This window comes from Urtica dioica, chromosome 3 (genome assembly GCF_054948205.1).
Source record: "Urtica dioica subsp. dioica isolate 48M chromosome 3, U.dioica_male_clone48M_v1_H2, whole genome shotgun sequence".
NCBI classification, from domain to species: Eukaryota; Viridiplantae; Streptophyta; class Magnoliopsida; order Rosales; family Urticaceae; genus Urtica; species Urtica dioica.
The window spans coordinates 41,559,811-41,587,349 of record NC_142758.1 but is presented as its reverse complement, the minus strand read 5'-3'; the positions used below and the strand labels follow the sequence as shown (position 1 = coordinate 41,587,349).

The following is a 27,539-nucleotide window of genomic DNA, read 5'->3' as shown; positions in this document are numbered from 1 at the left end:
TCACTACCGACGTATCGATCAGAATTTTACTGAGATACCGATTATTGACGGAGATATCGACATATATTCTATAAATAAAATTTTAACATATATTAGTTCTATTTTATTTTTCAAATGATATTAATGTTCTCCATATTTGGGTTCTTACATTTTCTATGTTTCTTTTTTTTTTCTGAGGATGAGGCTTGATATGAAATTATTATGCATAATGACATGTGTACTATAAATACTTTCTGAACAATAATTTGAAATTAAAAATTAAAATAGTATATATATTTTGCAATAATTTAAAATTTCTTATTTAAAAAATAAAATTCATGAAAATAGAACAAAAATTTATCGAATTTTAACTATTCGACTCACGAATTTTGTAAAAAAAATTGGACGATAATTTAAAACTAGAAGTTATATTACAGGTATCATATCGGTTAGATATAGCTAAATATCGCCTATATTTAAAACCTTGGTCATGACTCACGAGTGAAATGTAAAAAAACTTAGAAAAAGACTGTTTAGACGACAACGAAGCTTGGCGGTGTTGCTGCAGGTTTGTCGACGATGGTTTCGTGCCGTGGCTCGTCAGTTATGGAAATTGTGCGGTGTGGGTCTTCGGTGACGGCACCGACGATGCCGATTCGTGACTCCTCGATGACGGCGTCGGTGCGGCGACAATCCTCGACGGCGGAGCTGTGGCGTAGCTTCCCGGAACCGGCGACGGAAACTCTACGGTGTGATTTCGATGATGCTGTGGCGAGGCTTCTCGGCAACGGGGACGATGTTGCTAAGCTTTTCGAGGTTGTCTATCAAACTTCGGTGACATATTTAATTTTTATTTCGAGTTTTTTTTTTTTTTAAAGGATTTGTGACTCTTTTATTTTGTTGTTGCGTTTTGTTTGGTTTGGTTTATTTTGGAGACGGATTAGTCGTCGTCCACTATCCCGTTGTGGATTTCCTATTAGGTTTTGTTTTATACATGTTGAATAAGCATCTTTTTCGTGGTCATCAGACCGAGGTTGAGTGGATCTTTCCATCAACCAATTTTGGTTTTGTTGAAAGAGCCCTATGTGTACTCGATTATTGTGCTCGTCGTTCTTGCTCTTGTCGGAAGGATACACAAAACGTGCGATTACCGGAACTTGATGTTAGTTTCACTTCAACTTAGATTTGAACTGTTCCATGTACTAAGATGTTTTTCTCCTGTATTGATGAGTTTTTACCAAATTTTAATGGAAAATCTGTGACATTAAAATTGGCTACGTAAGCCACCTAAACAATATGAATTGTAAATTAGTCAACATTTGGTAAATACTTTGTAAATAGCCAACTTGCATACGTGACAGTCTATTAACTACCTATTTTTTACATGTTTGACTGGGTTAAATAAGCCTTTTACTAACCTGTTAATAAGTCCACTTGACTATTTACAAGTAGGGATGGCAATTTGACCCGTTACCCGCGTTCCGGCCCGTTACCCGATTTATTCGGGTCGGGTAATACCCGTTCTTTTTGGGTAAACGGGTAAACGGGTAATACCCGTTAAGGTTTTAACGGGTCCGGGTACGGGTAACGGAATAGCCATCCCGTACCCGGTTACCCGGGACCCGACCCGTTAACTTTTAAATATTTAAAAATATAATAAATCATATGTTTACCTAATTAGATGATATATTTTAAACATTGTTTTTAAAAATATAATAAATCATATGTTTACCTAAAGATGATATATTATTTTTAAATTTTATATTGTTGATAGATTTTTATTTTATAAACGGGTAAGCGGGTCTACCCGACCCGCTACCCTTTTTTTAACCGGGTAAACGGGTAACGGGTCCAACATTTTTAACCCGTTTACCCGGCGGGTATCCCCGTTACCCGACCCGTTTCAAAATCCGGGTAAACGGGTCCGGGTAACGGGTAAAAAATCATAGCGGGTACGGGTAACGGAATAGGTGTACCCGGCCTTACCCGTACCCGTTGCCATCCCTATTTACAAGAAATTAATCAAAGATGGGCTATATCCAGCCGTAGCCCTGTAGTTATATAACTTAATAAGACTGTTATTTGGTAAAATAATAAAAGAGTTTACTTTATTTATTTATTCTCCTAAAAGAAAAAGAGTTTACTTTATTTAATAAAGTATGTTCCTTGAGAAAAAGAGAAGTTAAGATATTTTAAAGTTTTGGCGTGTAGTGAGTTTCCGTAAGATCGAAAATTAATTTCCATGGAAGAGCAATACCAGCAACACCGATCTCCAACTCGCCCTCTCATCCCTTCACCTGAAACCTCTCCGCCTCCGGCTCGACCCGCCGCCGCGGAGTCATCGTCCGCTGGTCCCACAGTGCTCGTGCTTCTCTTCGCCGGCTTTGCCTTCGTATTACTCTCTCTCTCTCTAGATATATCTATATATGTATAATGCTGTATTCAATTGCCGCTCTTTTGATGTGCATATATTGGTGATCATTGTTGGTTATCGAAGCCTACGATTGATCAACTCTTCGTCCAATTTATCCGTTTCTAAAACTCTCATTTTCTTTTGTTTTTTGTTTTTTGCGACTTGCATTGAAGAACAATGCTAGGTTTTGCACTTTCATTTTTCATCGCAAAGTAATGATTATTTATTTATGTATATATTTTGTTTATCCTAACAGATCATGTATTAAGCTTTGTGAATTTGAGTTTAGGTTTTGTACATTGCTTTTCTCTGTTAGTTTTTTCGTTCTAGAAAGCAAGGTATGTAGAAGCTCTGGTAATCTTTTGAACCATATCACTAATAACTTACAACCGAAATTTGTTTCGAGTTTTCGACTCTGTAGTTGTTCATTACAAGATAAATGGCTGATTTTCTGATTCTGAAAATTTCTGTGGAAGTCGTAGATTTTGTTTTCTTCGTCCTCATCGAATATCAGCAACAGCTTATCGATCTTGCATCAAGTCCCAGAAGGTCATGTTGGTGCGTATTGGAAAGGAGGTGCACTCTTGAAGGAAATTACCAATCCAGGTCTGAACCGTTCTACGTTGGAGCTCGTTTCTGATTTATTTTTAAATTTTTTATTGCCATTTATGAATGAAATCGTGTTTTATGTTCAGGTTTTCGTCTTAAGTTACCTCTGATAACGCAGTTCGAGCCTGTTCAAGTAACCATTCAGACAGATTTGGTGAGTTCTCTAACCAAGATGCCGAGTTCAGAGATTTTGATGTTTGGCGTTTCACTCGATTTTTATTGTATTTTTAAATTTAAGATGATTTTTGTAATGCAGGTGAGGGATATTCCATGTGGTACAAAAGGAGGTGTTATGATAACTTTTGAGAAGATAGAGGTAAGACACTTCTTGGATTGAACAAAGTCTATGCCTCAAAATATTTTCTTTTGTTTTTTATTTTCCCCAATGATTTAAACATTTTGTTCAGGTCGTGAACCGGCTTCGTAAGGAATACGTCTACGAGACACTCATGGATTACGGTGTGAACTACGACAACACATGGATATACGATAAGATCCATCATGAGATCAATCAATTTTGTAGCTCGCACACTCTTCAAGAAGTCTATATTGATGTTTTCGACCAGGCAAGGGAAAAAAAATGCATATTAAAAAAACGGGCCTATAGTCTTTTTTTGTAGACTAATCAGTATGCCAAACATTGCCAGATTGATGAAATGATGAAAGAAGCTCTTCAGTCTGATTGCACGCGTTATGCTCCGGGTATTGAAATTATCAACGTTCGCATAACAAAGCCGACGATCCCAGAGAGTATCAGAAGAAACTTTGAACAGATGGAAGAGGAACGCACAAAGGCACTCTCTCTCTCTCTGTTTTCATACCTTTCCATTGTTTTCCTTAGTCAATATGATGATCCGCATTTGAATCAATATTTTTTTTTAATACCATTTTTTGGTTTGTTTATTATAGGTTTTGATAGCTATAGAGACCCAGAGAGTGGTCGAGAAAGAGTCGGAGACTAAGAAGAAGTTGGCAATCAGCGAAGCCGAGAAAAATGCCGGCGTGAGTAAAATCCTCATGGAACAAAAGCTAATGGAAAAAGAAAGTTCCAGAAAGCAGCAAGAGATCGAGAACCTGATGTACTTGGACCGCCAAAAGAGCCTCACGGATGCCAACTTCTATCAGTGATTATGCTCTCACTCACTCTATTCGCAAAAATTCGCACACGGGGTTCAATTTCAGCTCGAGCATTGACTAATTACTTAATTTTTTTTTTAAATTTTATCATTATTTCAGGGTAACCAAAGAAGCCGAAGCAAACAAATTAAAGCTTACCCCGCAGTTTCTCGAGCTGAGATTCATCGAAGCTATAGCCAACAATACCAAAATTTTCTTTGGAGATAAGGTTTGATTTCACTCTTTTAAGCATATGTATTTATTATTGCACAAAAATAAAAAAACCCAAGCTAGATATCCGAGCAGAAGCTCGAAGGTGTTATACTAGAAATATACAGTAGCATTTGGCTCACAAGTTTAAAGCATAGACTTTAAGCATTAACCGTCCAAGCGGAGAAGCCGAGATAAGACTAGTCAAACGAATTACAAATGTCGCCACATCAGTGAAAATTAACACACAATCCATGAAAATTAATACACACGCATCTCGTCAGAATTCTCACACTACATTTGCATCGCTCACACAAAATTCTCTCTTAGAGTAGATTAGCACCGGGTCCGATCGCGCTGTTCTGATTGAACATTTGTTGCAACAACTTTTGTATATCTAATAATATATACGTAGAGCTTTGTGTCCATGTCCAAGCTTAACTTAGTAGCTTTGTTTTGCAGGTGCCGAATATGGTGTTGGATCAACGGTTGCTAGGTAATTATCTACAAGAATTTTCTAACAGAAAAGTTGCTTAATCACGGGCGTGATTTTACATGGTTTTGGTTAAACTTTTATGGTAGTAGATTTCAGTCACTTGAATAATATATACACATATTACGTGAGCCAGTTCTCAACTTTTTTGAGCGAATATACTGTTAGCAGACATAGTAAGTGTGAACAAACAGATATCCTATTTTTCTGTCTTTATTGGGGAAGATCTGCCCAGCTGTTTGTGAGAAGTCAAACTAGTACGAAATCATCTTGCAAATTTTAATAATATTGTACAGACACCGTATCCATATACTAAACTGGCCACGTGGGCCAAAAACTAAAGATATATGTGTCCTCTCTTCTTAACTAATGTCGTAATGTATTTTTTATTTTTTTATTTTCTTCTGTTATCGTGACTCCATCATCTTTCTTTTCTCGGTTTTATTAATCTAGTTGAAAAAAGAGGTACCATGCGATCAACTTGTCCACTTAATTTATAAATTTCTGAGTCATGATTTTTATTTTTTATTTTTAATGGCTGCACCATAGACCAGGTTTAAAATATCGATAACCATACTCGTACCGAAGTTATGATTTTACGGAAATATTGACGGATGTTCTATAACAATTTCAATACCGACTACCGATTATATCGATTATCGACGGATATATCGACAGAAATCATATAACAAAAATATAATTTTAAACAAACAAATATATATATATATATATATATATATATATATATATATATATATATGTCATGAAATTCAAATTATGAAAATACAAAATCAAATACTAAAAAGTTCATGACAAGAAATAAACTTAAAATAGAGGTTAAAAACATAAAATACTTCTCAAATGCTTCAAATTAAAGAAGAGTAGAAAACTACAGCCTTTGAAACTCCGAATTAGTTGTAGGTTGAGTGTCGAAGAGGTAGAAACGTATAGGGTTGCACCAGCTGACCTTGACAGTATACGGGCTACGACATGTATGATGAATAGTATTCCATGTAGGTTTTGATGTGCATTTCGTAGTTGTACTGATCCAGGCCGATAAATAGGTTGAGGATAGGAAACTATTCGCACTGAGTTTGAATGTCGGTCGTTGAGATATTAGCCTCAGATCCCGAGATTGATATCGTATCAAATTGGAAAGAAATTTGATCAATATCAATATTCGAAGCATGATACATGGGAGGTGGATAAGTCGGTGGAGCGCAACAAAAAAAAAATTCAAATGTGAATAGTGATATAACGTGTCATTTGTACCAGTATCACCACCACCTCGGCCAAAACTGCTAACATCACATGGAGTACCAAATTCGTCCATCTCCTTGGCCCCTTAGGTCACCACCACCCCGACCATATCCACCCCGTAATCACTACTATATCTATATCCACAACCAGCATATTCGACACCTCTGTCATGTGAACTACCATCATAAGTACTACCCCCGTGAGTACTACCACCACCAATACTACCACCATCGGGGCCAATATCATCCCGCATAACTCGATCGATGTCAACACCTAGATTTCGAGCCTCGGTTGCTACTTCAGAATTCGGGTTACCAATATCATCATCGAGGCGGATTGGTCGAATCCAGTCAAGGATTTCCTCATCTAAGTTTTCGTTACCCACCTTCACCATCGATTGTTTGAGGATGTCATAAGGATCTTGCCTATCCACCCCGTCATTAGTGCTTCCATATCTCTGAGTTGCAGCATTTGGTTGTAGCTACAAAATACAAGCTGCTCCAAGCGTTTGTAAGCCAATCGGTTCCTCTGTTTGGTGTGGATCAATGCGAACGTACTCCAATTCCTCTCGCATGCGGACGATGATGCTGTTTGGGACAAGATGCGCATTGTCAACTTTCGCAATGTGGGACATTCATGCCCAAAAGCGTTCCACCATTCCGCTCAAAATGAAAACAAGTCATATACAGTGTAATTAACAACTTGATAATTATTCTTAAATGAAAAAAATAACGTATTTGGTGGCATGTTCGTTCTTGCGACTATGGCAACTCGCTATCCAAATCCACCTTTTGCATCACGGAAAAAATCATTTATACAAATAGTAGTACATGGCTTCAATTAATATGCATGTACTCAATATCGAATTTAAAATCAAACAATTGCTTACCTCTTTGCCAATATCAGTGCAGTCTTCGTGCGGATGCAGCTTATCGAAGACTCTAGTCACCATTTGCATATATTCGCTACGCGTGTCAATATTGGGGTTGTATTGAAGCCTTAGATTTAGCCAATGAGCTGCTTCATGTAACGAATGATGTAGCTGCTTCTTCCACCTTTCAATCACAATGCCTACCACCCATTATTTGCCTTAAAGGTGGGACAAACGTGAAATCATCGGCTCAAACACGTTGTACATCATTCCAAGAGTGGGAACCACTTCAGTGTCCACGACATGTAGAGCTGCATACATCGGCTCATAAATGGAGCAAACCATGTCAATGGAAGTCTAAAAAGAGGCGCCCATCACCGTTTGCTCCACAACTTTATCGGCGGCAGAATTCTTGAGTTTGGACACTTCCCACGATTCTGGTATGAACATGTTTCGCAACTGGCCTCTATTGTTGCGTATGCTTCTACATGCCAAGTAGTTCGTCGCGAATCGTGTCTTCCCAGGGCGAATAAGCTCAGTCGGGTAGAATTTCCTCATTGTTGCTAACACGTTCAAGTAGTTGTAATGAACTTCGTTATGTTACGAGCTTTCGTAAATGGTTACATAATAATAGGATGTTTCCCGATGTCCTCGAACATGAGGTCGATACAATGTGTGGCGCACGCCGTCCAATATACTTGGTACTTCTTCATCAACTCTTTTCTAACTTTAACATAAGCCGAGCCGTTATCAGCATCAACTTGCACGACGTTGTGCACCCCAATATCGTGTATGACGTCCTTCGCCACACCATATATATACATAAAATCTTTGATCTTATTCGACGCATCGATAGACTTCAAGAATACTGTACGTCCAGCGGAGTATACCATTATGTTGAAAATACTCAACTTCGTGGTCCCAGTCCAACCGTCGGACATAATGGTACATCCATATTGTCACCACATGGGTCGTTGTGCATCAGCGTACTTCTTGAAGTCTATAACCTCTATCGGCAAGTACACAGAGGATATCTCATAAGGCGAGGGAATAGGAACACCGGGACCTCTACGACGATAACGGAAAAATTTATATTTAAACTCGACGGAACATAACTAGTTCTATACTTAAGCATTTAAAAAAACTTCTTACTCGCTTCGGCGACTCCAACTATCATGTTCTTGAAATGATGAGATTTACTTTGTTGAACACGATATTCGCGTGGATGAAAAACTTTCTAATTTGGCGGCCTACAATTTTTTTCTTTCGCGGATTCACAATCTCCAGATCCTTTTTTGCTTCGCACTCTTGATTTAGAGACGGAGCCGAGGAACACTGTTCCCTAGCCTCCACCGGGAAACTCAAACCCCTTAGCAAATCTTTATGAGGCTTCTTCTTGACAGTTCTTTTTGAATTGTCTGAACAACTCTTTTTCAGCCTCGACTTCTTCATCTGAATCTTCAAGAGTTTGTGTCAACCTTTGACCGACGTTAATATCAGAATTCTTCTTCTTCTGCCTCTTTTGGGAGCTTTCTAGAAGCATTTCTCTGATCTCGGTTCGAAACTCGGGAGGAACTTTAGTGCATGCTCTCGCATTTCCATTTATGTAAATGAAAAATTCACAATCACAATCATAATTTTTAATTCACAACTTAACAATCTTAATCACAATTTATAACTCGCAATTTTTTAATCACAATCACAAGTTTTAATTCACATTTTCTAAAATCACAATTTATCAATCCTAATTTCAATATCACAATTTCCCGTCCACAATCATAAATTCCAATTCACAAGCCGGAATATCCTAATTTCTACACTAACCTCTATAAAATAATGATTCTGAAAATTTTCAACTCGTCGGAAAATTCGCCGACTGCCGTCAAAATGGGTGGTGGGCTGCCAGAAAATTGAAAAACTAGCCGGAACTTTAAAAAAAAAAGTTGGGGATCTGAAATATAATCAAGTACTAATCTCAAATATGCAAAAATTTCAACAAAACTCCAGTTAAATCAATGTAAAAATGAAAAAAAAATTCTACAATCAAAATCAAATTTTGGACCTTACCATGCATTCATGGTGGATATATAGCGCGAGTATCGGCGTTATGACATAAAATTCCTTCGACGCTCGGCGATTTTCCACGGAGAAAAAGGCTTGATGAAGATCGGCGATATGCTATAAAATTCTCAAAGGACCGAGCGATTTTGGTCTGATAAAACTTTGGCGATATTTTTTGAATTTGGTCCGATATTTTGCTATTTATAACTAAGCAAAATATCGCGATAAATTGAAAAAACTACGATATGTCGCGATATAATTCCTATATTTTATAAAACGATAACATTTATTGATGATATTTTACCGAAGTGTAAAAAAAAACGATATATCGCCGATATTTTGAACCTTGCACTAGACTAATGTCAGTAGCAAATATTTACTGATAAACTGCTTACAAATGTACTACAAGATACTCTTATAAAAGTCAAAATAATAAAAACATCATACAATCCCACCAATAATATTTGAACTCAAATTGCTCTACTTTGAAATATATTCGAGGAACGACAATCAACTCTTGAATTTGGAATGTAAAGATAAGCGATGTTTGTAGATGCTCGATCTGCAGACAAATCAAAATCTCCGTAGACAAGCACAACGCGAAAAGAGTGAGAAGGCCCTAAAACACAAAAAGTTGGATGACTCAAGAAACTCTTAGACTCGAGTGAAATTCAAACCAGTGACTAAATAAATTAGGTAAAACAAATCGCTTGAATTCGAAGTAAATGTAGAAAGTGAGACTCCGACATGAGTTGCATAAAGATGTTTAGATTTTGGATTGTGTATCTCTATTTTTGTTGTGTGATTTGTATTTATATCCAACCCTCAGTCATGGGTTGGACTTATTTGTGGACTAGTTTAAAAAGCGCGCCATGCGCGCGTCATCAATTTTTTTTATTTACTTTTAAAAAGTGAAAAAGAAAAATAAGTAAAATAGGGTAAGTTGAAGACTTTTAATTGTATTAAATTAAATATAGCGAAATCGTTGCCAATGATGTTTAAAAAAAACAAAAGGTAGAAAAAAAATTCTTTTATGATTCAAAGGTTTTCAAAATACTGCATGTTTTCCTATCCGTCAGATTTCGTAGAAGTACTATGGGAAAAAAAAAATTTAGGTAAGTAAAAGTTGAAGTTAAATTTTGATAAAAGAAATTAAAAAACAAAGATATAGAGAAATAGAAAGTATAAAAAATTTCATATATTTATAATATAATAAATATTGTTATGTTAAATTGCAAAAGTGTATTATACATCAAACAATAACATATTAAATCTACGTGTAATATTAATACCACATAGTTTTTCCAAAATATATATATATATATATATATATATATATATATATAATAACATATACTCAAAATAATGTATGTTATTGGTATCGTAGAATATAGTTTAATAATGTATGTTATTGGTATAGTATAATATAAAATAATGTATGTTATTAAAAGTATTTAGAATAATATAAAATACTCTTATACCCTTTAAAATTTTGCCATGTCATGAAAACGTGAAATTTAACGTCCAAATACTGTCGGAAGTGGGGATTTGTAACACGTGTTTGAGTTGTGAGTTGAGTTTTGCAACATTTCCGACTCCATGAGTGAAATGTAACCAAGGTACGAGTACAAGAGGCAAAACTGGGATTAATTCTTATGATTATCATATACATAAAAAAAATTATACAAAATATATTGATGAAAAATGGAAAAAAAAAAAATTGAAGGATGGAAAAAAAATTGAAGGCTGGAAAAAAAAAGAAGGCGAAAAAAAAAACCTGCCACGTGTCGCTGTGAGGCGGGGCCATGTGACGGCCCTAGGATGCATGTGGGAGAGGAGTTGCTCTTTATAAACTATGTTATAGATATATAATAACATATACTCAAAATAATGTATGTTATTGGTATAGTATAATATAGTATTAGTAATTATGATTATAATATACATTAAAAAAAATTATACAAAATATATTGATGAAAGAGGGAGAAAAAAAAATATAAATAAAAAGATATACAAAATATATTGATGAGAGAGGGAAAAAAATTAATGGTCGGAAAAAAAATAAAGGATAATATATGTTATTGATATAGTATAATATAGTATTAATAATTATGATTATAATATACATAAAGAATTATACAAAATATATTAATGTTTGGAAGGTAAAAAAAAATCAAAATTGGAAGGGAAAAAAAATCAAAATCGGGTGGCAAAAAAAAAATCAAAATTGCGAAAGCGAGCTTGTTGTTATCGTTAGGGAGACGGAAGCCCCAAAGCTGCACAAATTGGGCTTCTTTGAGGGAATGAGAGACGTAGATGGTGTTCCAGTCGCCGGCGAGGTTGAGCACGGGCGTGTTTTCCATCATCCACCTGGTCAGCACCAGGTCCTTCATGCTCAACTCGGAGTCGGCCACGAGCACCTTCACTCTCTTTCCGGCCTTGAGGCTGGCCTTCTCGGCCGGGCTCAGCAGCGCGTCCCACTCGCTCTCCACCACCCACTTGGAGGGCAACGACAGCCGGTTGTTGTTATCCGTCGTGTCCGTCTTCGTCAGCAGCTTGTCCATCACTATCCGGAACCCTTCTCCCCCGGCCTCCTCCAGCCTCGCCCTCATCTCCTCCGGTAACTACGCTCCGATCCTCTCCCGACCCTTCCTCCTCCTCCTCGGCGGCGGTGCCACCTGTCTTCTCTTATTCTCCTTCTTCGGCGGTGGAGCCACCAGTCTTCTCTTCTTTGTCTTCTTCTTCGTCTTCTCGGCCTCGGCGTTCTTCTCGGCCTCTTCCTTGGCGCGCTCACGAACGGCTACTTCGACCAGGCAGTGGAACTTGGCCAATTGGTCCTCCGTAAAGTACGGGGCTTGACCGTACGGCCAACTCCTGGTCGGAGCTTCAGCTTTTCTTCTCTTCGTCGGAGCGTCACTTCCCTCCGCCACCACAGCAACGCCCGGCCACCCCCTCTTGTTCTTCGGAACCACCCCTCGGCCCCACGGATTCTCGTTATCCTTAACAACCATCATTGTACGTTATATGACTGTGTTGAGTTTGTTTAGGTTTACGTGAGACTATGTGTTTCTATTTATAATTAGGTACCTGAGAGACTCTTTAGTCAAAATATTAGTCGGACTAACGAATATATATAACCAAATTCAAAAACTATTTTTTGTTGTTCCTTGATGATAAAGTAAACATAATATATATTGATCTTAATATATATTATATCGAGAGATTATATATACGATTTTTTGTTTAAAAATTTATTTAAATTCAACGAAATAAAAAATAATATCATATCATATATATATATATATATATATATATATATATATATATATATATATTTGAAATTTGAACTTGATGGCTGTCTACTTCAAATAAACTCTTTCACACGTGGTCTGAAACACGTGCTTCGCACGTGGTGTTTGTAGTAGAAACGTTGCTCATAATTTTCGACCAGTGCCGTTGCTTTGATCCAATAATTTCCCGATTTATCCTCAAGTTAACATTTAATTGTTTAAACAATATATACAAATAACAATTGAACATATAGTTGGTAGTTGACAAAGAAGAATTATGTGATACCTTCGTTGTCATATTTATGAATTCAACAATTATCAATATATCACTCCCTTTGGGTGGCGGAATTAGTTGCGTCATAAGATTCTTCTTTTGCTCCAACTTTTTTAGAGTTAATGCATTTATACTGCATGTTTTCCTATCTGTCAGATTTCGTAGAAGTACTATGGGAAAAAGAAATTTTAGGTAAGTAAAAGTTGAAGTTAAATTTTGATAAAAGAAATTAAAAAACAAAGATATAGAGAAATAGAAAGTATAAAAAATTTCTTATATTTATAAAATAATAAATATTGTTATGTTAAATTGCAAAAGTGTATTATACATCAAACAATAGCATATAAAATCTACGTGTAATATTAATACCACATAGTTTTTCCAAGAATATATATATAATATAGTATAATATAGTATAATAATGTATCTTATTGGTATAGTATAATATAAAATAATGTATGTTATTAAAAGTATTTAGAATAATATAAAATACTCTTATATATACCCTTTAAAATTTTGCCATGTCATCAAAACCTGAAATTTAACGTCCAAATACTGACAGAAGTGGGGCTTTGTAACAGTGTTTGAGTTGTGAGTTGAGTTTTGCAACATTTCCGACTACGAGTCCAGGGGGCAAAAATGAGATTAATTCTTATGATTATAATATACATAAAAAAAATTTATACAAAATATATTGATGAAAGATGTAAAAAAATTGAAGGCTGGAAAAAAAAAAAGAAGGCAAAAAAAAAAAAACCCCGCCACATGTCGCTGTCAGGCGGGGCCACGTGACGGCCCTAGGATGCATGTGGGAGATGAGTTGCTCTTTATAAAAAAAAAATCAAAATCGAGAAAAAAAAAATTGACCGCCACGTATCGCCGCTTGACGGCACCACGTGGCGGCACTAGGATTGAAGTTGAAGAAGCATTGTCTCTTATTAATTATGCTATGGATTAACAAGGACGATCATTCCTATTGTTTAATAGCTCAAATCCGACGGGATGTGGTATTTTGTATATCCTTCCTAGGTGTTAAATCTAGGTCTTATCCATGTGAAGGATGTGATCAAAGATTTTCTCATGTGTTATGTGTCACATCTCATTTCAAATTATCTGTTTTCCCATTTGAAGATTAAATCGTCTCTCAACAAGTGGAGTAGCTCAAGTGGTGAGTACATTTTTGACAAGCGTGTTTAAAGGTGTGGGTTCCAATCACAACTCCGACAAAAATTTTGCAACTGATTCTTGGGGTATTTAGCAAGCCTCAACTAACTTCTACTACCATATAAGATTAATTAGTAATTTTCAAGTAAATACATCATTAACATTAATTAATAAGTTTCCCGTAATATTAAAAAAAAAGCTAAATTAGCAACGTAGCCATTTTGAAATATAGTTTTTGGAATCTAGCCAACGTTTGGTAAATTTTGCAATTTAGCCATTTATTGAAATTTATGGATATAAAATACCTGATTTACCCTTTTTCTTATACTTACTTGATCAAAACACTAGCCCACGTTTGACCGGTTTGAATTGTATACAGCCAATTAATTTCGATTTTTTTCGCTATTTAATTGGATATTTAGCTAATTTAATAGGAGATTCGGTGATGTAATTAAAAGAGAAAATTTAATGCAATAAATGCACAAAAAATTTACCATAATTAACAGAAATTAACAAATCAGCGGAGATTAACAAAAATTTACAAACATTTACACTGTATTTGCTTACACGGCTATAATTTCAGCAATTTAATTTCAGCTTTTTGAATTCATAATATGAGATTCGGTGATGTAATTAAAAGGGAAATGAAATATTTATTTGATTGAATAAGTCAAACAAGATAATGAATACACGTAATTATGATAAAATCCCGTTCAAATTAGAAAATAAATTTGGAAAACAAAAATACCGTATTAAATGCATATTAAAGGAAAGGAAAGAAATCGGCTCTACCTGCACATATGTAAATTTACCATAATTAACAGAAATTAACAAAGCAACGGAGATTAACAAAAATTTACGAACATTTACACTGTATTTGCTTACACGGCTATAATGTTCATTAAAGAAAAAAACGCTCAATAACCAACTTTGCCAAGTATAGATTTTTTTTTTAAATTCAAAATATAATTCGAATATAATAAATTCGGCTACAAAACCAAGTTTCAAAACGTGGGCTAGTATTTTTGAAACCAAACCAATGCTAATATAGTAAATACCATCTTACATAAATATGACACGTCATCAAATTTGGCTAGATTCGAAAATTAAACGAAACGTTGGTTAGATTACAATTACAACGTTTGATGTGGCTTAGATCGACTAATTTAAAAAAAAAAAAAAGCATGCTCTTACATATGTGATTCATAATTTTGTTCTCTTATTCGGTCAACATACGTTAACGTCCATATATCTACACAGTATTTCTAAAATGAAATTGACATCAAATTTGGAATTTTTCTCAAACAAATAGATTATTTCACCAGACGTCATTTTCCAGCAGGGAAAAAAACTCCCACTCATATTTACCAAAATGTCTTGAAATGTGCAACGACTTTACGACTAAAACGTAGTACAACTAAGTCAACGATTCTGCGGGATCTCCACTGAATCTCATTTAATTCAAAAGATTCTCCTCATTCTTCTTCCTTAAACCAAATCCCTTTTCTCTCCCAAAATTTTCCCAAGAACAAATAATTTCGCCTTTATGAGACCGTGAGTACATAAGCTTCTTTCTTCTGCGTTTCCATACGAGTTTTTCACTGTTGATAAGTTTTTATTCTAAAATCTGACGTTAGCCTATTTTTTTAAATGCACAGAAGATAGCATAAAGATCATATATTTTTTTGGAGGGTAGATGATTGTGATTAGTTGACTGATTTGGGCTTCTTTGGCTGGTTTTTGGGTTTGATTAGTGGGACGTCTTTGTTAATCATTGTTTGCTTTTTTCTGATATTTTAATCATGACGCTCTCAATAACTTGTACTTCCTTCCTCGTCTCTTTTTGTTATTTCTGGTTCTGTTCATCTGTTTAATTATTTCAAAGAAGAAAAAAAAAAAAGAGTGAAGCTTTTTCTCTACCATGGTATCTTCATATTGCCGTGTCTTTTTTTTTTTTTTTTTTTTTTTTTTAGCGGGGTTCTGAGATTGTTTCCCTCTATAGTCCATAGAATGAAAATTTGTAGCAGACTAACTTTCATACCCTCAAGTCCTCAAATTGCAAACTTTTAATCCATCCTTTGTTTAATACCATAAAGACTAATAACACGGTGTCAATTGTGTTCCTCTTTTTATTTTTATTCTTTATTTTCTATTTTCAGGATATCCCGATACTATATTCTTACCATATAAAATGAAAACTTGTATCAGATGTTTCTCTTCTTTCCTCAAACTGCATATTTTTGCAGGTTGCACCATATTCTTGCACAACATGAAAACTTGTATCATGGGTTTCTCTCCCTTTAAATCCCTTATACCATTTTTTTTTGCAGGATCTTTATGACACATTTTCCTTAATCTCATCATCGCCGGCGAGACCCGAGAAATTGCTGTTCTTTCTACCGGGCGGCCTGAAAATGTATGTGGTGGAGAGCAAAGGCGGGGCGATAGGGTGTATGATATTGGCCCTGTTTTTTTTGGGGACGTGGCCGGCAATAATGACCTTGCTTGAGAGGCGGGGAAGGCTTCCTCAACACACCTATCTCGACTACTCAATCACCAATCTCTTGGCCGCCGTCATCATCGCCCTTACCTTCGGCGAGATCGGCCCCGACCGCCCCAATTTCCTCGTCCAACTCGCTCAAGTAAACTCGACTTAACTTATATAGAGTTATAAGCTCAATTGGTTTTCAGATGAAACCCCATGATACTTAGCAGGTCAAACAACTGCTTTAGGCCGCCTCTTGATGTTCGGGAGGCCTAAAATGTTTTAAGAAGAATAAGTGTCATCCTCATTTTTTTTTTTATAAAAAAAAAGAAGCCCCGTTTCGAGATTTCGCTTTAAGTGTCGTAAGAACTGCTTGTGAAATGGAATTGTGTGTTTCGGGACAGGACAATTGGCCGTCTGTGATATTCGCGATGGCCGGTGGGGTGGTCCTCAGCCTCGGAAACCTGGCCACTCAGTACGCTTGGGCTTTTGTCGGCTTGTCAGTCACGGAAGTTCTTACGTCGAGCATTACAGTAGTTATAGGTTCTCTCTCTCTCTCTCTCTCTCTGTACACATACGAATATATAAGCACTTTGGTTTAACCTTTGGCTTCTGCGATGGCTTTTGACAGGCACAACATTGAACTACTTTCTAGACGATAGGATCAACAGAGCCGAGATTCTTTTCCCCGGAGTCGCTTGCTTCTTGATCGCTGTTTGTCTTGCGTCTGCGGTCCACTCCTCCAACGGATGTGATAACAAAGCCAAACTCAGCGGTTTGGCACACGAGAAAAACTGGGGAATGTATGTTTTTTTTTTTTTTGATAATTTATGGACATAGAGAAGATATGTTATGAATCATATGACTAAGTGACACTAAAACTTGTTCTTCTTTGGGCAGAGATTTACAGGTTTCTAGATACGAAGGTAAAGATAAGAACTCACTCTCTCTCTCTCTCTCTGCAAGTTCTTGATAATGACTGAATGTTTTTTTCTAATTTTTTTCGCTTCTCAATATAAAAATCTCCACAGCCGGCACTAAGGATCCAGAAAACGGCACCACCGTACCAGAAGCAAAGGCAAAAGCCGGGACAGCCGAGTTTCTGGTGCAGCTCGAGAAAAGAAGAGCGATCAAAGTACGTACTACTTAGAAAAATGAACTTATTAAGGTCACGAGTTACTCAATAACCATAACCAAATTATTTTTGAGATGGAACCCCATAATACTTAACAGATACCAGCAGCACAAGTTTTCTACCCCGAGCACAACACATAATAAATGACATATTTTTTGGGCTCTCTAGATATAGAGCCATATGAAAACTCAAGTTTTTTTTTTTCATATATCCAAGCTTTAGTAATTTTTAAGTAAATAGCCACGAGATTTTATTAACAAAGTAAAAAAGACATTAATAGTTGTAAATATTTGTTAATAATTGTAAATAACCACCAGACTCCAAGAGCATAAATAGAATGCTAAAAACGTTCAAACAATGCCACATCACCATAATGACTATTTAGTAAATCTTCAAACTTTGATGGCTTAGTTACTCGATTAATTTTTTTTTCTCTCTCAATAGGTGTTTGGGAAGAGCACATTCATCGGACTAGGCATATCGTTCTTTGCGGGGCTGTGCTTCTCCCTCTTCTCGCCGGCGTTCAACCTGGCGACGAACGACCAATGGCACGCGTTGAGAGTGGGGGTCCCACACCTGGCGGTGTACACGGCCTTCTTCTACTTCTCGGTGTCGTGCTTCGTCATCGCCGTCGTCCTCAACGTGTCCTTCCTCTACCGCCCAGTGCTCGGCCTTCCTCGCACCACTTTCAGGGCCTACCTCAACGACTGGGACGGGAGGGGATGGGCTCTGCTCGCCGGACTCTTATGCGGCCTCGGAAACGGCCTCCAGTTCATGGGCGGCCAGGCCGCCGGATACGCAGCCGCTGATGCCGTCCAGGTGCGTTTCTTCGCTAAAAAAAGTACTAACACGCACAACATGGAGAAAATATGTAGATTTCACTCCGTTTAAATGTTTGATGGGTGACATTCACCAATTTTTAACATAAGATTTGTGCAAATAGTTTCCTGGTCTATGTATAAGCAGAAAAAATTGTAATTTTTGAAGCTCAGTGTAATTTTTTCTTTGGTCACAGGCACTTCCTTTAGTGAGCACATTTTGGGGAATTCTTTTGTTCGGAGAGTACCGGAAATCGTCGAAGAGAACGTATGTATTGCTGGTCTGCATGTTGTCTATGTTTGTTGTTGCAGTTGGTGTGCTCATGGCTTCCTCAGGGCACAGAAAATAGTTCCTCTCACTTTCTCTTGTTTATAAAAAAAGGTATAAAAGCATTAAATTTTATATGTAGTATTCTTTGGTGAAAGAGCTATTTTTTTTAACGTTCTATTGATTTACATTGGGAAATGTAATTACAACATAAAGCCTATCAAAGGATCTAAAATTTATTCCAAATTCATCTTTCTGTCTGAATGGCCACAGCTGTTTTATGTTGTATTCTAACACACATACACACAATGCAACTATATGGTGAAGAAAATATCATTCTTATTGTAAGGGGAAAAAATGGTCTCTATAATAGAAACCAAAAGAAGTATCAAAGGTTCAAGGTTCTATTTTTCCATTAGATCAAAAAAAGGATTCAAAATAAAACGACCTGATGGTCAATTTCAAAAGCAATAGAGCCATGCAACGCAAGACATTCTCTTTCCTTTTCCCATTAGATCGCTAGTCGAGCTTCTCATCAGAAGTTCCGGAGCTCCACTTTGCCTTCCAACTGATTGAGGGTGTGAGAAGGCGTTCGGTTTTCCAACCCGATAACTTCAACTGCAATGAACCAAAAGTCAGCTTAACTGCTGGTTTTTTTTTTTTTTTTTTTTTTTTTTAAATAAAAAGAAAATACAAATTCAGATGCAGGAAAAAAGATAACCTTGTGAAGAAAAGCAGTGTATTCTTTGTCCATCCAAGATTGGCTTTCGGCGTGGCCAGAGCTGGTTTTATCTGCATGAACGGCCAAAACATGCGCATGAACGAACGACTGCAAGATATCCGAAGCAGTAGAGTCTTTATGTGTTATGACACTGATCGTTCCATTCACTTCCAGGATTAAGTACTTGGCTGAGAGTGGAAACAGAACTCAGATCAGCAAAAGTTGGTTTTAAAAAAAAAAAAATCATTTGACTGTGCTTGTAAGGAAGAAGGAAGTTAACCTTTTCTGTAATGAGATTCTGCATATCGCAACATGTCCGCTCTGGTAAAAAGTTAAGAGAAAACAAAATAGTTCAAGGAGTTAATATACATAATAACATCTAGATTGGGATTGTGTTAGGAGAGCCAAGGATCTCTCGAATCACCCAGAGGAGCTACCGATATATTCAAATTCGAATTCTGATTATTAATATCTTAATAAGTAACCACTTTATTTTGGACAATTAGAGAAGAACTCACAGTTCTGTGTGACTCAGTGAGGAGACCCTGACACCTAGGCGTACTTGTTTTAGCTTGGAACGCTTTAAGCTCCCAGAAGATTCCCACGCCGATAAAATATGCTCCATCTTAGACACCTGTTCCGGAGAGAAAACTGGTAACATATTTAGATGCATTGCACTGCATATATATATATCCACAAACGATACTAGAGATATATAATAATAGTAATACAAGTACGTATGTCACTGTCGTGTTATTATAAAAAAATGAAGCGATATTCAATTTTGAAAATTCACAATGTTTCAAAGGGCAATGAATTACCTAAGCCAACCTCCATGAAATTCTGCAGTAGGATTGAGCACCTCTGATGGTTTAGTGTAGTCAAAGCAAGGCATTTGACCGCTTTGTAATTTGCTGTTTAGAAGACAAAAAAGCTTCGCGTGACCAGATCAACAAAGAGGAATAATAACACAATTTTTGAATCCATCAAATCAGCACTTCCAAGGAAATGAAATTGAACCTTAAAAAAAGCACTGGAAGAACATGCAAAATTTTCATTTCATTCCAGAGCATCAACCCAAGAAAATCGTTGATCACAGTTCTTCTTCTAATGTCAAGCTAGTACATCCATGTCAGAATCACTGTAGCCAAACTTACCGTACATATGGAACATGGTCAGAGCCAGAAAAGAAAACCAAATAGCGAATGGTTGTCCCACAGTGAAGCGAGCAAGAAGCATCCCCAACGCCATACCAGTCATTGTAGCTAATGTCTCTTGACTTCCTTCCTATTATGTTAAAAAAAAAATATAATGGTCAGAATTAGCCAGTTAAAAACATAATTCGATTTCTGACCATTTAGCCTGTACCTTGGCAGATATATCTGCAGCATTGTTCTGAAGAGCGAAGTGCTGTGTCAAAGCAGCTCTAGTTGCTCCACTTGCAACACCAGCTAAATGAACAAAAAGAAGATATATATTTTCAAAATCTGATCAAAGCTTTTTTTTTTTTCATTCGTTATTGATCTTTTGTGGTTTCACAATAATAAATAATTGAAAAAACTGTAACAAATAGAGATTCTTTCCCGCGGTGTGTGTAGAGGTTCTTTCAAGCCTCTCGTTATCGGATCGCCAGGTGTAGCTATTTCTCATCTCCAATTTGCCGACGACACGCTGATTTTCGGCGAGCATGACTCGGCAAACTGGGAAAACTTGCTGGGTATTGTTAAGGATTTCTACGATGCATCCGGGCTTTCGATAAACATCGAAAAGAGCAACATCGTGGGCATTAACTGCACGGACAGTGAGTCAGCCGCACTTGCTGGGGCTCTTGGATGCAAAGAAGATAGGTGGCCGATTTGTTATCTAGGGCTGCCTTTGGGAGATAGTCCTAGAAAAGCTTTCTGGGATCCGGTGGTGTCTAAGGTGGCGAAGAGGCTCGATGGCTGGAAGCGTGGATTTCTCTCAAAGGGGGGAAAGATGACGCTCATTCTTTCTGTTCTCTTTGCGTTGCCTTCTTATTTCTTGTCTATTTTCAAGATGCCGGAGGGGGTTGTTGCCGATATTGAAAAGGTTATGAAGCAGTTTTTATGGGAAGGTTACAACGACGGACGGTGCCGCGCTGCGGTGAGTTGGGATATCTGCTGTCTCCCGAAAAACAAAGGGGGGCTCGGTTTCAGTAATCTCGCGGTTAAGAACAACGCTCTTCTTGCAAAGTGGCTGTGGCGATTCCCGATTGAAGAAGACGCGCTGTGGCACAAGGTTATCTCTGCAGTTTACGGTGTTTCTCCTAACGGATGGGAACCGGGGGGTCCTAAGGATCGCTCCTTTCGCAGTCCTTGGCGCTCGGTCTCGACCGTCTGCGAGTTGTTTTACAGCCGATGTTCTTGGAAGGTCTTTGACGGGTCTATCGTGCGTTTCTGGGAAGATGTTTGGTGCGGAGATACACGATTGAAAGATCGGTTCCCATTTTTGGCGAGACTTTGCCCCTCTCAGAACGCCCCCATAAACGGGTTCGCGTCTCCCTCTCTCTCTTCTCCTGGTCAGGTGGATTGGAATTTCGGTTTCCCTAGATTTTTGACGAATAGAGAATCCTGCGAAGCGGCTGGTTTGACAGGTCTTTTGGAAGGTTTCAAGATTTGGGAAGGCCTCGAAGATAGACGTATGTGGCTGGGTGGCGAAGACGTTTTTTCTGTAAAATCTCTGGCCCCCTGTTCCTTACTTCGACGCTGTGTGGAAAGCTGCTGCCCCAAATAAGGTACAGTTTTTGCATGGCTGGTGGCTATCAAGAGAGTAAACACAGCGGATCGTATCCAAAGATTGAATCCTCACCAGTCCCTGTCGCCGAGTTTCTGTCCTCTTTGCCGCAGTGCGTCCGAAGATGCCGAGCACCTCTTTCTCAGGTGTGTGGTGGCTTCTGATTTGTGGCAGTGGTTTTTCTCGAAGCTGGGTATCGCTATCTTTCCTACCTCTGTAGAGTCGCTGCTAAATTTATACGAGTCTCCAGGATTCAGTTTGAAAAGGGCAGAAGCCGCCAAGACTGGGATTTTGGCAGGTCTATGGGGAATTTGGAATACTCGGAACAAGGTTATCTTCAAGGATGAGAGCTGGCACTTCCATAGCTTGATTGACTCTCTGAATCATTGTATAGCTTTGTGGCTTTTTTCTTCCTGCTCTGAGTTTAAGTCTTTTTCTTTGGCCGATTTGGCAAGGGATTGGCCCAGTGCTCTGTAACTTTTCGTTCTTTTCGGGCTTCTATTTTCAGTTTTTGAACTCCTTGTATTGGTTCTCGGCTATGCCGTTTTAAAGTAATAATAAAGCCCCGTTGTTTCTTTTTAAAAAAAAATTTACAAAATTTATATAGCATTTGTAGGAACTAGATTGACTGAGACCCGAATATATCAATCAACCTGATGGCTAGCAAAATCAATTAAAAATACGAAATTGTTAACCATATTATCAACCCGAATATTAAGGTTTAAGGATGTATGAACTTACTGAAGGATCTTGACAGGCTCCCTAAACAAACAACAAAGATAAATGCAGACGGAAATAGAGGTGAAATCAAGTCCATCAACATTCCTGCAACAACATAATAATATTATTAATCACTCTTTGACGCATCGTAAACCAGTATCAAAGATATAGGCAAATCTTAATCTGGTACAACTCTCATCCAGATCACCGAGGTATTGGTGAAATTATTGTTCAAAGATCCATCTGCAGTATTAAATGTGACTTTGCACTTGAAAAAGGATGAGAAAGCAATGTCATCATACCGAGGTCATTCATAAGATCTGCGACCAAACGCCACTTTTTGGCATTGCTATCCAAATTTGAGCCCTGAAAACCGAAGAGATTGACCCAAAAATCAGACAAACGCAGAAGCAAAACTCTCAGGGAACAGTACTCTTTGGAAGATATTACACAGAGTCTCTAAAAAGAAAATCCGTGCATAAACTTATCCTCAATTTGAAATATTACAACAGCAATGTTCATCACTTTTGAAATATGAAGGACTTTCCAAGCTATAAGGTCTCGGCTACTAACGTGACATAACAGATTGGTATTACGAACTATAACTTCTAAATAACACACCTGATAAAAAGTGAATAATATGCCTCCAAGCATTCCAGTTAAATCCCTCAAAAACCACTGCAAGTTCCAGCAAAATAATAAAAATAATAAGCATATTATAATTCCGTTATAAATTCAATCGGACCCGAGGGCACAAATTTCTCCCACCTGGAAAGTAGCACCGATCACCGTAGCCGAGTTCTCGCCAACCCCAATAGCACTAAGCAAAGCCTTACAGAATATTTGAATAGACGATAATTTATTACCAATCTTTTACTACCCTTTAGAGCAATATAGGAAACCCACAAAAACAAAACAAAAAACAAAAAAGCTTACTTGTGTTGAAAGCATGGTCCTGATGTAAGTTGAAAGACCCTAATAAAAAAATCGGAACCCAAAAATGAAAAAAATTGTTTCACTAAAACTTAAATCTAAAAAAAAAAAGGCATTTATCTTTTAAATAATAATTTACCTGTAGCGAGTCCCAAACTTGGAAAGGAACATAATCTGGCGTCACGCTGCTCGGAAAACCCTGCATGGATCACAAAGAAAAAGAAACTAAAAGTTTTAGCCACAGACGAACATTTACTAATATTTCTTCAATCACAATAAGGACAATTGTGAAAAACTTGCCTCAGGCACAAAAGCTTCAAGAATTCGCCTCCAAACATGATGGAAATAGCTAGCAGATCTACAATGCTCCAATCCAAGAATCAATCAATGAATCGATTGAAGAAATGAACTTGGCGAATTAAAAAAAAAAAAAAATAAATAGCAATACGAGACCTGAGGACGGAAATTGAAGGCAAAGCAGTAATCGTGGCGGTTTTAGTGAGCTTGGTCGAAGAAGAGCCATTCCATTCTTCAACTATCACACTACTCTGTGATGATGACGATGACAGTGAAGCTCTTTCCATGGGAGATTTGAGAGAGAGCAACGTCAAAGTTCATTTACGAAAACGGATATATACTGTCAACGACTGATTTGAGGAAACAAACGACGTGTTCTCGCGCTTTGAGAAAATAAAAAAACGACAACATTTTAGGTCGAAGTGAAGAAAGAGATAACAAAATAAAGAAAAAAAAAGAAATAATTCGCTAGAAGGAGGGGTCGAACCTCCGACCTTGTGGTTAACAGCCACACGCTCTAACCAACTGAGCTATTCCAGCTGACCTGTCAACATTCCTTAATTATATTTTAATTAACTAAAATAAAATTAAAATTACAAATTTTGTTCTTCCGGTGCAAAAGAGAAGCAAAGGAAAAGCTTGCTTCGGAGCTTTTCTTCAGAGTATCTCTCCGTAGAAATGTGGAGGAAAATCATATCTCGACAGTCAAACAGACACTTCTCATCATCATCGTCGTCGTCGTCGTCATCATCCAACGGTCCAGATATCACGACGCTGTACTCGTTCCTTCAACCCAGCGTGTTCGCTCTCAAGAGGGAACCAATCCCGTTCCCCAAAAACTCGCCGTACGGGAAAACCCTAGCCCTAACCCCCGAAGAGTTCAAGGCTCTGGAGACGAGTCTCCACAAATCGATCATCGTCAGAGACACCGACGAGGCGTGGAAGTCCTTCAAGAAGCTCACCGCTCGCTCGGCTCTCCCGAGTAAGTCCGTCACGAACTCATTCATCGCCTATTTTTCTTCGCTCAGGGAAGTCCACAATCTCAAGAGGGCTTTTGCCTCCGCGGTCTACGTGGTCGAGAAGAGCCCCGAATCGCTGGAGTTCGAGACCATCGGAGCGATCTTAGAGTCTTTCAAATCCGCCGAAGCTTCTGGTCCCGCTTTCGCGCTCATCAAATGCATGTTCAAGAACAGGTATTTCGTTCCCTTCAGCGTCTGGGGAGGCTCGATCGTGGAGATCAGTCGTAAAGGTGGAAGCTTTGAGGCCTATCTGCGGGTTTTCGAGGAGACTTGTCGGGTTTCCAAGGAGGAGAAGATGAGTTTCATGAGACCAGACTTGGCAGCTTGTAACGCTGCTTTGGAAGGTTGTTGCCGATGGATCGGGTCGGTCCGCGATGCAGAGAAAGTCGTCGAGACCATGTCTGTTTTGGGTATTAGGCCGGACGAGTCGAGCTTCGGTCACCTCGCTTATCTTTACGCTTCGAAGGGGCTCGGAGAGAAGATTAAGGAGCTCGAGTGTTTGATGGACGGTTTCGGTGTTTCGTCTGTGGAGCTTTTTCGGAGTAGTTTGATCAGCGGGTTTGGCAAGTCGGGTGATTTGGAATCGGTCTCGAAGACCATTTTGGACGGTTTGAGAGGCGGCGGCGGAGAGTACTTGAACTTGGGCGAAGAGGTTTACCGGGAAGTCGCAAAGGGGTTTATCGAAAACGGAGGGATAAAAGCTTTGGCGGCTCTGATCATCGAAGCTCAGAAGCTAGAACCTTCCGCGGATGTGGTAGAAAAATCCGTCGGGTACGGTGTCATCAGCGCTTGTGTCAATCACAAAATGTCGGATAAAGCTCACATCATCATCGACGAGATGAACGCTCAGCAAGCCTTTCTAGGGCTCGGTGTCTATTTACCGATCCTGAGAGCGTACTGCAAAGAGCACAAAACCGCCGAAGGAACTCAGCTGGTCGTGGATATCAGAAACTCGGGGCTTCAATTGGACTCGAAGACGTACGATTCTCTCATAGAGGCGTCGATGTCCAGTCAGGACTTTCGGTCGGCTCTCTTCTTGTTCCGGGACATGAGAGAGGCTCGAGTGTCGGACTTGAAAGGGAGTTATTTGACTGTGATGACGGGGCTGATGGAGAATAATCGGCCGGAGCTAATGGCGGCTTTCTTGGACGAGGTCGTCGAGGACCCTCGGGTCGAAATCGGGAGCCACGATTGGAATTCGATCATCCACGCCTTTTGTAAAGCCGGGAGGCTCGAAGACGCTAGAAGAACTTTCAGGAGGATGGTCTTCCTGCGTTTCGAACCCAACGAGCAGACGTATCTGTCGATGATCGGCGGCTACGTTTCGGCTCAGAAGTATTTCAACGTTTTGATGCTTTGGAACGAAGTCAGGAGAAATTTCTCGGCCGATGATGGCGGCCGAGGAGGAGGAACGACGGGGATGAAGCTCGAGCCCGGTTTGGTCGACGCGTTCCTCTACGCTCTCGTCAAGGGAGGCTATTTCGACGCGGTGATGCAAGTCGTCGAGAAGTCTCGGGAGATGAGGATCTTCGTGGACAAGTGGAGGTACAAACACGCGTTCATCGAGACCCACAAGAAGCTCAAGGTGTCGAAGCTCAGGAGGAGGAGCGTGAAGAAGTCGGAAGCGCTCATAGCTTTCAAGAATTGGGCCGGTCTGAGTGTATGAAACGCCATCGGTCACGAAGAAGAACAACATTTTTGAAATGTGGTGCGTTGATGGGACTATAAAGCTGGAACCTTTTCCACAAACATCGTGGCGTGTTCTCGAAAGGGAAGACCATGGCTGTCTATTGTTTGAAACGCCACCGCGAAAGTAAAGCTCGGGTTTTTCTTCTCTTTGGTAGTCTCCGAAGGAAAGCGGTGAAAGGAAGCGTTGCGCTTTTGCGAGTTTTTTGGTTTTTACTTTCAATAAAGAAAGAATGAGAATTTAACAGAGGAACTTGGAAGCCTCTTTTCCTACAATGAATTGGTTTATTAAAGTCTGATGCTTTGATTGATAACTGTGAAAAATGATCAAGTGTTGGCCCGCCAAAAGAAAAAAATAAAAATAAAGGTTACAAAATTGTGCTCTCTTTCTGCAACCCCTTTGGCATTGAAAGGGCACTTTTGAAGAAATAAAAATGCAGTTTTCGGGAGTATTCTATCGAAAAGTGGACGTTAGAGTGCTCTTTAGCTTGAATCCCGGAATATAAACTACCATATTGAAAATTCATCTATTACGAGGAGAATCAGTATATGGTCAAAGGTGATGACATTTTTTGGGGTATGAAACTCATCATTTACTAAACAAATAGATCTAGACCATCGAATTTCTAAATAAAAAATCTAGACGTTACATTGTATTGTCACATCTTGTCTATCATAAAGAAATAAATAGATCTAGACAATCGAATTTCTAGATCTAAAATTTAGTCATTGCATTATATTCAGTGGCGGATCCAGACTCGGAAGGCGGCGGGGGGGCCAAAACTGAATTTTGGCCGGAAAAAAAAAAAAAAAAAAAAAAAAATTTAAGCCTGAATTTTTTTTTTTTTTTGGGGGGGCCCAGGCCTCTTGGGCCTTCAACGTGGGTCCGCCACTGATTGTATTGTCATATTTTGTCTCTTAACATTATCAGAAATAAATAAATGTATCTACACTATCGAATTT

The 27,539-nt window shown here is 38.4% G+C and overlaps 4 protein-coding genes and 1 non-coding gene across 6 annotated transcripts; 3 read left to right on the top strand and 2 right to left on the bottom strand.

The window, feature by feature from the left end:
* Window positions 1-2,164: 2,164 nt before the first annotated feature.
* On the top strand, window positions 2,165-4,958 carry LOC149402840 (SPFH/Band 7/PHB domain-containing membrane-associated protein family). Its single transcript, XM_089610161.1, has 9 exons — window positions 2,165-2,371; window positions 2,875-2,998; window positions 3,088-3,155; window positions 3,258-3,317; window positions 3,409-3,567; window positions 3,649-3,795; window positions 3,911-4,125; window positions 4,238-4,346; window positions 4,790-4,958. Exons 1-9 carry the CDS (start codon window positions 2,222-2,224, stop codon window positions 4,862-4,864), a joined length of 1,107 nt encoding a protein of 368 aa, XP_089466287.1. The 5' UTR covers window positions 2,165-2,221; the 3' UTR covers window positions 4,865-4,958.
* A 10,218-nt stretch (window positions 4,959-15,176) lies between these two features.
* Window positions 15,177-18,702, top strand: LOC149402839 (ureide permease 1-like). Of its 2 annotated transcripts, none has more exons than XM_089609038.1 (8): window positions 15,177-15,294; window positions 16,071-16,382; window positions 16,630-16,768; window positions 16,857-17,028; window positions 17,126-17,151; window positions 17,257-17,360; window positions 17,805-18,179; window positions 18,376-18,702. In XM_089609038.1, exons 2-8 carry the CDS (start codon window positions 16,155-16,157, stop codon window positions 18,526-18,528), a joined length of 1,197 nt encoding a protein of 398 aa, XP_089465164.1. In that variant the 5' UTR covers window positions 15,177-15,294; window positions 16,071-16,154; the 3' UTR covers window positions 18,529-18,702. The 2 variants fall into 2 exon arrangements, with proteins under 2 accessions (XP_089465164.1, XP_089465166.1); XM_089609040.1 differs by lacking the exon at window positions 15,177-15,294 and adding an exon at window positions 15,876-15,986.
* A 135-nt stretch (window positions 18,703-18,837) lies between these two features.
* Window positions 18,838-24,174, bottom strand: RUS3 (root UVB sensitive protein (Protein of unknown function, DUF647)). Its single transcript, XM_089609037.1, has 15 exons — window positions 24,028-24,174; window positions 23,875-23,932; window positions 23,714-23,773; window positions 23,578-23,616; window positions 23,410-23,472; window positions 23,263-23,319; window positions 22,944-23,007; window positions 22,663-22,746; window positions 20,536-20,618; window positions 20,325-20,454; window positions 19,989-20,081; window positions 19,686-19,818; window positions 19,448-19,488; window positions 19,168-19,355; window positions 18,838-19,064 (listed from the first exon to the last, which is right to left on the bottom strand). The coding sequence occupies exons 1-15, from the start codon at window positions 24,156-24,158 to the stop codon at window positions 18,966-18,968; spliced, it is 1,323 nt and encodes a 440-aa protein (XP_089465163.1). The 5' UTR covers window positions 24,159-24,174; the 3' UTR covers window positions 18,838-18,965.
* Window positions 24,175-24,337: 163 nt separating this feature from the next.
* TRNAN-GUU (transfer RNA asparagine (anticodon GUU)) lies at window positions 24,338-24,411 on the bottom strand. Its single transcript has one exon. It is a non-coding gene; the product is annotated as a tRNA-Asn (tRNA).
* An 89-nt stretch (window positions 24,412-24,500) lies between these two features.
* LOC149402836 (Pentatricopeptide repeat (PPR) superfamily protein) lies at window positions 24,501-27,135 on the top strand. The gene has a single exon (XM_089609955.1). The coding sequence runs from the start codon at window positions 24,550-24,552 to the stop codon at window positions 26,554-26,556; it is 2,007 nt and encodes a 668-aa protein (XP_089466081.1). The 5' UTR covers window positions 24,501-24,549; the 3' UTR covers window positions 26,557-27,135.
* The last annotated feature ends 404 nt before the right edge of the window (window positions 27,136-27,539 follow it).

What these genes read in the sequence shown, in the direction of transcription:
- RUS3 (XM_089609037.1), bottom strand. Translation starts at nt 24,158, where the DNA reads ATGGAAAGAGCTTCACTGTCATCGTCATCATCACAGAGTAGTGTGATA. An exon ending in TTGAAGCTTTTGTGCCTGAG is followed by an intron (nt 23,774 to 23,874) that starts GCAAGTTTTTCA and finishes TGATCCATGCAG; the next exon opens with GGTTTTCCGAGCAGCGTGAC. An exon ending in TCACTGAGTCACACAGAACT is followed by an intron (nt 19,489 to 19,685) that starts GTGAGTTCTTCT and finishes ACTTTTTACCAG; the next exon opens with AGCGGACATGTTGCGATATG.
- LOC149402836 (XM_089609955.1), top strand. Translation starts at nt 24,550, where the DNA reads ATGTGGAGGAAAATCATATCTCGACAGTCAAACAGACACTTCTCATCA.
- LOC149402840 (XM_089610161.1), top strand. Translation starts at nt 2,222, where the DNA reads ATGGAAGAGCAATACCAGCAACACCGATCTCCAACTCGCCCTCTCATC. An exon ending in TGGAAGAGGAACGCACAAAG is followed by an intron (nt 3,796 to 3,910) that starts GCACTCTCTCTC and finishes TGTTTATTATAG; the next exon opens with GTTTTGATAGCTATAGAGAC. An exon ending in AAATTTTCTTTGGAGATAAG is followed by an intron (nt 4,347 to 4,789) that starts GTTTGATTTCAC and finishes TTTGTTTTGCAG; the next exon opens with GTGCCGAATATGGTGTTGGA.
- LOC149402839 (XM_089609038.1), top strand. Translation starts at nt 16,155, where the DNA reads ATGTATGTGGTGGAGAGCAAAGGCGGGGCGATAGGGTGTATGATATTG. An exon ending in GAGCATTACAGTAGTTATAG is followed by an intron (nt 16,769 to 16,856) that starts GTTCTCTCTCTC and finishes GGCTTTTGACAG; the next exon opens with GCACAACATTGAACTACTTT. An exon ending in CACGAGAAAAACTGGGGAAT is followed by an intron (nt 17,029 to 17,125) that starts GTATGTTTTTTT and finishes TTCTTTGGGCAG; the next exon opens with AGATTTACAGGTTTCTAGAT.